This window comes from Cynara cardunculus (genome assembly GCF_001531365.2).
Source record: "Cynara cardunculus var. scolymus isolate 2C chromosome LG 7, CcrdV1, whole genome shotgun sequence".
Classification (NCBI taxonomy): Eukaryota; Viridiplantae; Streptophyta; class Magnoliopsida; order Asterales; family Asteraceae; genus Cynara; species Cynara cardunculus.
In genome coordinates this window covers 4,053,088-4,063,949 of record NC_037534.1, presented here as the reverse complement: position 1 = coordinate 4,063,949, position 10,862 = coordinate 4,053,088, and the positions used below count along the sequence as shown (strand labels likewise).

Here is a 10,862-nt window from a genome sequence, read left to right as displayed (position 1 = left end):
AAAATGGTCATTTTTGTTCATCCATACTATTTACTCAACCTAATAAACAAATTACAATTCAACTTAATTCATATAGATGACTTAATACAACTATACTTAATTAAAAAAAAAAAAAAAAAACTCTGATTTTTTTATTTAAATATCTTTATATTTTAATCAAATTTAATTATATAATAATTTGATAAATATGATTAGCAGCCCTACTTGACCCTTAATTATTCATCAACCCAAAATTAAAAAACCCAAAAAGAAAAAGCTAACAAAAAAAGCACCGAGTTTTAATTCTACAACACTCGATACCAAAATCACCAAGATTTTATTCTCTTTGTCTTCAAAAATCCATATTTAAATCACAATGGTGGTGCCTGATTGGTTTAAATTTGGCTCCAAAGATCAAAAATATCATGTTTAAATCCAAAGAGGAATAAAAATCACCTTGTAGCCACAGAGGTTCAAATACGATGACTCCGGGCTATCTGCAAAACAAGTGGTCGTCATGAGATTAGTCGACTCGTATAGCGGGTTGGATATCTAAGTTAATCAAAACAAAATTTCATATTTAAACAACTATTTTTATGAAATTTAGTATTATAGAATATAAATTAAAATAAAAAATTGGTTAATCAGGTCCATAAACCTGCATATTAATTAGACTCATAACCTACACCAACTCTTTAGTTGGTCCTACGTTAGCCATCTATGTGGACGAATCATAATTATATATACACACATCTATATATATATATATATATATATATATATCTATATATATATATTGCGCGTGCTTGTAGTAGATGAGGCGACTAGCGTGGACTTGAATTTATAAGCTGCTTCTTCTTCCTCAAAGTTTCATTTCTCTTCTCAGTTTGAGAATAATTTGAACTTAGTTACAGATTTGATCGATAAAATGGTGTGCGACAAGAGCTTTTCGAGCAGTTACATGCTGCTCAATCACGAGGAGGTTGGCGTTGTCGATCTTGTTCACATGTTGCGATCAAACGATATCGAGAACAGGAAGTTTGTCGATTGCCCCAAAGGGACGACCGAGGACAAGTTCAGGCGGAGATGGTTAATTTCCATGTCCGTTTTGGCTCAAAAGATTCTTAAATCGATTGCGGGACCATTGGCTGCTACTGGCTCTGCTATCGAGTATTGGCTCAATCTTGTGGCTTGTAATCGTAATCTTGGTGGTCTGATCTCGAATTTCGTAAGAGGTTAGTTTTGATATACAGTTATAATCAGATTTTTGGAACGTGTGTTATTTACTTTTTAGCATTAACAAAATAATCCAAATTTTTTAAAAGTGGTGTTATGGTCAATTAAATTTATTTGTCACGATAATATTAGGGCTTATAAAGTAAAAATGTTAATATGTAAAGAAAATATTAGATCAAATCACCAAATTAGAGGTGAAAAAAATGTCCAAGCCCAAAGTTAGTCCGAGAAGCCCATATCTATCAAACCCAAGCGAGATCTTAAAGCCCAATTAGTGATGGCCAAAAACCGGTGTCGGACCGGTCCTTACTTGTCCCGGACCTCAATAGATCCGGCCATAACCAGTCCCGCTTCCGGTCGAAAAAGGTGAGTTCGGTCAAGCTTTATGGACCGCCGGTCCCGGTCATTTAAAAATGTTTTTTTTTAATGATATATGTTTTTAATATACTATAAATTTTGAATTAGGTCACTCAAATACACTTTAAAAATGCATTTTATTATAATTAAAATGACGTTATCTTACAAAATATAACGAGAAATCGAAAATTGTGAACGTTTTTTTGCGTTTTATGCGAATCGAGAACTTGGTATGTAAACCCTTCAACCAAGACACTTATATATGGTATTTAGAAGGCAAAAAATACAAAAAACGGTGATAAACGGCTAGTATTTTGAAAAATAACGGCTACATTTAAAAAAACAGCTACATTTTTGAAAAATCAGACAGGGCTGGGCCGGTCCATAACCGGTACCGGTCACGGTCCGCTAAACACCCCAAATCTATATCCAGTCCCAGATTTCGGTCCTATAACCGGATCCTGGGCCGGTCCAAAACGGTTTGGCCATCACTAAGCCCAATTAGGCCAACTTTGTATTTCAAAGTCCGACGCCCCGACCTGAAACAACTGAAAAAGCCATGTTAAAAAAAGGCCGACCAAATATGAAAAATATTGATAACGTGCTTCAGAGGCCCGAGTCCTTGCCCAAAAAAGCCTATACATTATGAATATCTAAGCCAAACTAAAACAGTGTTTCTATTTTGGCCATTGGTAAGTTGAATGACGTCATCATTTGTCAAAAAACAAAAAGAACCCCTTTCGAAGTCGATTCATTCGTCAAATCGTGCATTGAAAATATAAAAAGACAAGTTCAGTATTGTAGTGTGTGATTGCAAATTCTTTAAAAGATTAGGAATAGAAGTAGGTTCACTTAGAATAACTCAAATACAATCTATGTAACCAATGATTTTATCACAATGGCAATACGATGGATGAGTCCTAAGTTCCATTTGGTTATTATTTTGTAGGGGAATTGATCCGTCCGGAAAAAACATCGGCGACGTTCTTATCATTCACCGGAAATCTAGACAAACGAGTGGAGTTGGATAAAAGCATCGTCGAATGTGGAGATAGAGATAGATATAATAGCTTTCTTTCAATCATGGCTGCTAAAGCTTCCTATGAGAACCATGCTTATCTTCAATATACCGTCACTGATCTTTGGAAGGTACCACCTAATGTTTTCAAGAAGAACAAAAAGGCTTTGATCTGATTCATAATAAGTTTTGAAAGTACGTTAATTATCATAATAGGAATCAGAACAAAGTATCTTGCATTTCGTACGACAATTTGCCGACAACGAAGTTATATAAGTTTCTTGCTTGCAGTGCTTCGGTTTCTTGATCAAATGATGTCTTTGTGACCCAACGTTTTGATTATTGCAGATGGAATTCATGGGGTCTTTTGATTTTCAGAATGGTAATTAATACATCTCTATTTCTTTCTTGTTATATAAATATAAATGGTATCAAGAAAAGGCTGTGAAATAAAAAAAACCGAACCTTCACAGCAAAAATACTGTGAAGGTTACTTTCACAGCCTTTTGCTGAAAAGTTTCAAGTGTAAAAAAATGGTCTCACGGATAGAAAACATGTTCGTCTCACGTGATCCCAAGTATATATATATATATATATATATATATATATATAATTGTATTATGGTGTTGAGTTTTCTTGATCATATGTATAAAAACAAAATCGCATTAAATACTTTTTTAGGATGCCCAGTGACTATTGCACATCCTATATAACCTATTTTCTTGTAGCAGATCCCTAAATTAAACACGTTATCTTATACGATATTTGTATATCTTATGAAGATTATCAAGGGAAACCCACAACGCAAGCCTTCATGTTTCGTGACAAAAAAGACGATTCTGACATGATCATTGTTGCCTTCAGAGGAACCGAGACTTTCGATGCAGATGCATGGAGTTCAGACGTCGATCTATCTTGGTACGAACTCCCTGGCATCGGGAAAGTGCATGGGGGGTTCATGAAAGCCCTAGGGTTACAAAATAGTCACGGTTGGCCCACAAAACCAACCAGTCAAACAGACAATCAAGAACTGTTCGCGTATTACGCCATTAGAGACATGCTAAAAGAAGCTTTGAAAGCAAACAAAAACACCAAATGTATAATAAGTGGCCACAGCTTAGGTGGTGCACTAGCAATACTATTTCCAGCAGTTTTGATGTTGCATACAGAGAAGGATGTATTAGATATGATCGAGGGTGTGTATACATTTGGGCAGCCAAGGGTAGGGGATGAAGAATTCGGGAAGTTTATGAACGAGAAGATGAAAGAACATAAAGTGAAGTATTATAGGACTGTTTATAGCAATGATATGGTGCCTAGATTACCTTATGATGATTCCACCATGATGTTTAAGCACTTTGGGACTTGCTTATACTTTGATAGCTTCTATAATGGCAAAGTAAGCCTCTCTCTCTCTCTCTCTCTCTCTCTCTCTCTCTCTCTCTAGACATCCTAAAACGACCCTAATTTGTTTTAGTGGTTATGTTTCTTTTTACAAAGTTGTTGCTACTCGACAACATGCAACTAGGTTTCTAATGTTAAACCTTTGTTGGTGGTGCAGATTGTGGAAGAAGAACCAAACAAGAATTACTTCTCTTTATTATCAGCGATACCTAAGATGATAAATGCGGCATGGGAGATCATAAGAAGCTTTGTGATCCCGTATACAAAAGGCGCAGACTACAGTGAAGGGGGTCTTCTTAAAATGTATAGAATAATCGGGTTGATAGTTGCTGGGATTCCGGCTCATGGTCCTCAAGATTATGTCAATGCTGTTCGATTGGCTTCTTCAGAGTTATACAAAGATCATGAGATGATGAATAACGAAGAAACACATATTATGATTGAAGACGAAACCTTAAAGTAATACGGATTTCATTATTTTTTGAAACGTTTGGAATTGAACATCTTCCTGCAACTTATTTATATGATTTATAAGGAAGTAAGATGTAATTATATGGAAAAGAAATCAAATTTTGTCGAAATGTTTGTGACTTTTGTATATGCTTTTTGTTTCTTACATGTTGTTTAATCATCTCAATAATTATGAATTTAATTATGATAAAATATTACTGATTTTATCCATTCACTTATTTTACTCGATCAATCTGTTTGGAGATGAGAGTCTTACCCGATAAGAGACACAAGACATAAAATAAAAGTCGTAAAAGCTAAGAGTGACGACTCTTATTGTTGAGTGTTTACCAGGAAAAATTGTTGGATACAATATCATTTTTAAAAGGTGCAACTGCTTGATTTTGAGTACTTTTATATACTTTGGAACCAAATTTATAATGGAAATTAAATTAACATGGGTGGGATGGTTTGGCACTACAAGAGGTTACATACGGGTTTGAATTTTATTTCAAGTAAAAGTTTAATTTTTTGTCTTTAACATATATTTATTTTAAAGATCAAGTTCATTTGACAAGATGTATTTTATTTCTTAAATCAACACAATTGACTCTATTCTAGTCAAACTGCATCGACTTTCCCTCAGGTTAAACCGCTTGGAGAACCAGCAAGAAGACATTTATCCCCAGGCTTCCTCAAGAAGCAACCGGACCACTACTTTGGAAGATTTGATGTCCCCAAGGTGGTAAAGAGGCATGTTTGATACCTTCTATTTGATGTATTTTATCTTATTGTAATCGCGTATTTGACGTAGGATCCCAAAAGAAGTGGTCATAGGGGTTTGGTTTCGTCACATTTGCTAAAGAGGGTGTTGCAAGTCGTGTTACACGAAGATCACAAGAGATTTTTGGGCATCAGGTACTCAGAGGAGATATATGACTATAGTTTTTCCAGAGTAATGTTATGTGAAACCTAAATTGGATTCTAAAACCTTTTGTATACTGTAGAAATTCAAAACACTTCATTAAGACATTCTAAACATAACACTTTCGTAAATTAAGAAACGGAATAATACCATTAACAAAAACAAGTAGAAAGAACTTTATGATGAAATAACCATCTATTTTACCACATTTGTTATTTAGCAATTTATAACATCCAAGAACCGAGTTTATACAATTCAACCATGAAATGAATCATAAAAACATTTGGCTTTGGAAAATTCATAACAACTAGTTCTCATTCGGAAAAACAATGATGATAAACTACATATGGCTTCAAACCAACTTCTAGTTGATGGGAAACATTAAGAATCACATCTTGAGATGGAACTTCGTTAGAAGTTTGGATTTCGTATGTAAAGGCTAGGCTTTTTTGTCTTGAAGAAATACTTATGAGAATATGTTGAGCGATAAACATCCCTTAGAACTCGAAGGTGAAAGATAACAAGTAAAATGACGGGTCCGGAAGAAAATACACTGATAACAATTGGTACCCAAATCAAGTTGTTAAGATAAAGAACAAAGAAGCTGACACTAAAAGCGACCATCATGGCTACGATAGAGATAGAAAGGGTTACTAGGCCGGTCATTAGTATCATGGGCAATGAGTCCAAGAAATCTTGTTCAGAGTAGGTAGTTATGTGGACATATAAAAATATGAGGATCGAAATGGAAGAGAATATCAAAGAAACAGCGTCTGCTATGACAAAGACTATGAAAATTCTTTTATGAAGGAACATAGGAATACCGTTGTCTTGATTGTATCCACCAGGAACCATAAAAGCTGCTGCAAAGACAATGGTAGCTATAAGCGCGGAAACGACCATAGATTGACTAGCCGTATCTTTCATCCACCTCTCACCTTCAAACAATAGCCTTTTGTGCTCCTCGGAGAACAAATTACGTGGTGTTTGACGTGCATTGTTCTTACTTTCTCGACAAGCAGGAGGGAGCGTATTTTCTACTTCCTACACCAAAGAAGGTTAGATCATTTTCATCAGGTTTATATTCAGAATGCAAAAGAAAAAAGTCCCTTAATTTTATAACCATATATGGATTTTGAAACAAACATATGTTAGCAATGCCACAAGACATATACATTTGACATCACTTATGACTGCACCAAAATAAGTACTGAACAAGCGCTTAACATAAGTAATGTATGTGTGTTTTAAACTAACAATTATTAATGCTCACTAGAGACGTACCAAATAAGACTAATTGTTGTTATAACTAGTTTTTGGTTGGGCGAAATGAAGGAAGAAAGATCATCCTACATATAATGCTAATGTCCTAGAATTTTGGCGATAAACCAGTACCTTGAACCATAGCAATTCGCGTTGCATATGCAAAGCAACCCCTGAAACGTCTCCGAGTCGCTTTATCTTTGGACATTTCCCAACCAAATGTAACATATTATTTCCTGACTGGTCCTTGAGAGGCATTATAACATCCTTCATTGAGCCTATCTCATTTAGAAGACTGTAGATACCCTGATGACGATATTTGACAGCAACATGAAATATACTTCTGTTTTTATCATTTCTCTTCCATAATATATCAGGATATTGGCGAATGAGCTCAACTACAAATTCAGTGTTCCCCATTTTGGCAGCTAGGAACAGTATCCCAGAAGTGTACTTTCGCACGCCACCTTGTATTTTAGCTGGCCCTCTAATGATGTCATCAATTTCTGCATCGGACAATGTCAAAACTTTGTTCCAAATGATTCTTACTAATTTCATGGCATCACTCGGTTTATTAGCAGGTCCAACCTTCACATGAATGATTGCAAAAACTGAAATAAAACAAGCACATATATATATATATATATATATATAAGAAACCAAGTAGAGGGCATGCACCAAATACTTAAATTTGAGTAAAATGGATAAGTAAATATAACAGGAGATTAGGAGTAGAGATATTCACTGCAACGAATGACTCTCCAAATAAAATTCGGTTTTATTTCTCTACAATCTTTCGTTTTTCGTGCCAAAACACCGAGTACGCTTCCGGTTTTCGCGAGTTCTGGCCTGTGAGTCACTATCTGGAGAGCAATATCTACAAAATGTTGAATGAGTGTAAGTGCTACGTCAAATTAACCAAAAACGTATCATAAAAAGAACTTGTGAAAAGAACCCTATAAGACTCTCATAGAAACCGTGGCACAAAAAACCTAAGGGATATAAGAACATTGACCATGATAAAATTGGAGTATAAAATGGGAAATTGGTCCTAATTAATACTATGAAACTCCTCATAAACCCATAACAAGAAATTCTTGATAATCATCAAGATATCATGACCATATCAAAGTGAGGCTTAAACTTCTCTCACATGAAGAAAAGTACCAAGATAAAAGGGTATTTGATTTAGTGGTATCGTAGTCTTTGACCTCCTAGGAGGTCAGGGGTTTAAACCTCACCAAAAGTTAGAGAATCTGTTGGACATGCTCTAAGTAATGCATATTAAGACGTTTATTACGACACGCATATTACAATAAAACAGCACAAAAGGTGTAACAATACTTACCAAAGATATCGGCTTGTACACAATTGTGGAGAACCTTACCACAAATCTCCTCTGTCCAATAAATACCAGTCATCGTATCAAAATTTTGATAGAGATGCTTCACTATCTTCTTTTTTCCATATAAGCAAGCCATGTAGAATGGCATCCGGTTAAGCCGACCCGAAACATCCAGCAAGGCTTGATGCTTATTCACCATAGTCATTGCAATTTCAAAATTTCCGGCTGCTATTGCTACACACAGTGCAGTATTATAATCTTTGTTCTGTAGCTTTAAGTCTTCATATGTCATACGATCCATTAGATTTTTGACAAAGGATCTTAACAGTTTGCTGGTTTTTGCAGATGCTGCAATGTGGAGTGCAGTATCATAATTTTCACTTATACCAAATCGTACCAAGTCTGGCTGTCGAAAAAGGAAGGGTTCAACAGCCTTCCAATCACCTCTGATAGATGCATTATAGATAGGGACGCAAATATTGATGTAATCAATTCTCCTTCCTTTATAGTAATTCCAAAAAACATGGTTAACTTAATAATATAAATAGAGAATGAAAATTGAAAATTTATGTTTAAATAAAATATAAAATACAAGTGATGGTTGAACATGTCTTACTAATTTGAAACGTACTGATGTCAAATTGAAATTAAAAAACTCTTTTTTGTAAAATTTGTTTGAATAAAAAAATTATAATATAAATATATTTAGATTTAGAAATAAATATTTAATTTATATAGTTTATATGACGATTTTTTATAAAGATTATGATAACGTATTTTGTTGGGATAATCTTGAGTACTACACCGACAAACTTTTGTGTTGGTAATTTCTGACGAAACAGCGATGGATGGCCACGAAAAACATTTTTCTAATAAATTTAAAATCGTGAATTTAAATTGTTTTTACGTTCTACTTTTTTATGGATTTAACACCAATATTTATGGATTTGGTGTTACTTATTGGAGATGTCTTAAGCAGATCCTATATTGGTTTTCAAGCGTGGATCGACCTAATTTGCTATTCGTTTTGATCTTCTAATAGGTTTTGTAGGTAGTAGTAATGCACCTGTCACTACAACAAAATCGGATTTATAGGACACCAAAGATGTCCAAGTGTCCTAATATACTACTTTTTAAGACTTGAATTTATACTACAAACACTTACACGTCCTATACAAAGGTGATGTAATAAGTTTATCATATGACGTTTTTGGACGTCTTAAAAAAAATAGGACACTTTTGCAACAAAGTGTTTTACCAGCTCTTTAATAATACACTATTTGAAAAGATGTATTTATAAGACACTTCTTAAAAATATCCTATAAAAGGCTAACAGGACGTTTTTTGTTTCAAAAGCGTCATACAAAGCTTGTAAAGACGCCTAAAAACGTCCTATAAACTTATTACAAGACCTTAAGTGTTAGATCTTATAAACTTAGTTTCTATAAAGTAGCTTATTACAACGATTAAACAATGTAAGTGTTCTACAAACTCGATTTTGTTGTAGTGTGGTAATGTTAGTAAAGACGTATTTCAAACAACTTTACATAACACATCGTGTTAATTGATAAATCGTAAGAAACGATAAATTGATTATAATGATAAGAGAGTTTACCAATTAGATCTCCAGAAGGTAGGTTTGGTGAGGTTTGCATTTTCTTGTGGTGGGATTAATCCAATCAATTGAATTGAAGTTGAGGTGGGAATGAAGAGTTGAAGGGATAGAAATGGATTTATACGATGATGGGTGAGATTAAGTCCAAGGTTTATAAAAAAAATTTGCATAATTAAGGTGGGATCGAATCGTCATAATTGTTAGTTATACCAAACCATGAGTTGCTAAGAAAGTCAATGACTAGGGGAACATGACAATTTGTTTTTTTTTAAGGTGGTTAGATATCGAAAGTAATTATTTTTGTATAAATGTTCATAGATGTGATCATGCATAATAAACTAAGAAAAACAGTTGAATATGATCTACTTTACAACGAGTATGGATAAGCTTTACCAATTAGTTGATGATGAAATAAAGAAATTATGAGTAGAATAAACACCATATTCAAGGTAACTAATATATCGTTAATATTTTGATATGTTAAAGTGTCAACACGACCAACCTGACTAACATATACTAGAAAACAAGGTATCATCAGCGAGGGAAAAAATCCCTCGCAGATCAGCGAAGGATTCTGGGTTTGGCCATTCATTCGCTGATCTGCGAGGGATCAGCCAGAGAATTTGATTTTGGTCAGTTCCCTCGTAGATTAATACAAATTAGCGGCGGATTAGCGAGGGAAAATCCGTCGAAGAAAGTCCATGAAAATTTCCTTGATGATCCGTCGTTAAAAGTTCTCTCGTTGATCCGTCGCTGAAAGTTCCCTCGCTGATCCGTCACTGATATTTTCCCTCGCTAATCCGTCGCTGAAAATATCCCTCACAAATCCATAGTTGATATCCCTCGCTGATAGTATTCGACGGACGAAATATCAGCGACGGATGACCCTTTTAGCGACGGATTTGCGAGGGAAATTTCTCTCGCTGATACTCTGTATTTTTGTAGTGTTATAACCCGCAAGGTTTGGTCGGGTTTGTACTTTTGTCTGAGTTAAGTTAGTTTATTTAAATGTTTTGAACTTGATCAATCTAACTCATGTTCACTCTTATTATAATGGAGTATTTAACAAATATATTTGAAAATTATATAGTCTTTCTTTAAAAACATGAAAAGGATATAGTTGAAAATGAAGGATGTTGATCTTATGTAGCAACTAACGGTGACATGCATGTGTTGCGATAATGACGGCTATTTGCTAATGTTTAGCAACATGAAATATATACTTTTTTAATGTTGCATTTAGTCAATGCTATGAATTTGTATTATAATG

General features: G+C 34.4%; 2 protein-coding genes across 2 annotated transcripts; one reads left to right on the top strand and one right to left on the bottom strand.

The window, feature by feature from the left end:
* Window positions 1–803: 803 nt before the first annotated feature.
* Window positions 804–4,575, top strand: LOC112515562. The gene is made up of 5 exons (XM_025122451.1): window positions 804–1,214; window positions 2,522–2,721; window positions 2,939–2,972; window positions 3,373–3,989; window positions 4,152–4,575. Exons 1-5 carry the CDS (start codon window positions 908–910, stop codon window positions 4,455–4,457), a joined length of 1,464 nt encoding a protein of 487 aa, XP_024978219.1. The 5' UTR covers window positions 804–907; the 3' UTR covers window positions 4,458–4,575.
* Window positions 4,576–5,780: 1,205 nt separating this feature from the next.
* LOC112515695 lies at window positions 5,781–9,632 on the bottom strand. The gene is made up of 5 exons (XM_025122602.1): window positions 9,593–9,632; window positions 7,981–8,478; window positions 7,391–7,509; window positions 6,765–7,220; window positions 5,781–6,413 (listed from the first exon to the last, which is right to left on the bottom strand). Exons 1-5 carry the CDS (start codon window positions 9,630–9,632, stop codon window positions 5,781–5,783), a joined length of 1,746 nt encoding a protein of 581 aa, XP_024978370.1.
* Between the last annotated feature and the right edge of the window lie 1,230 nt (window positions 9,633–10,862).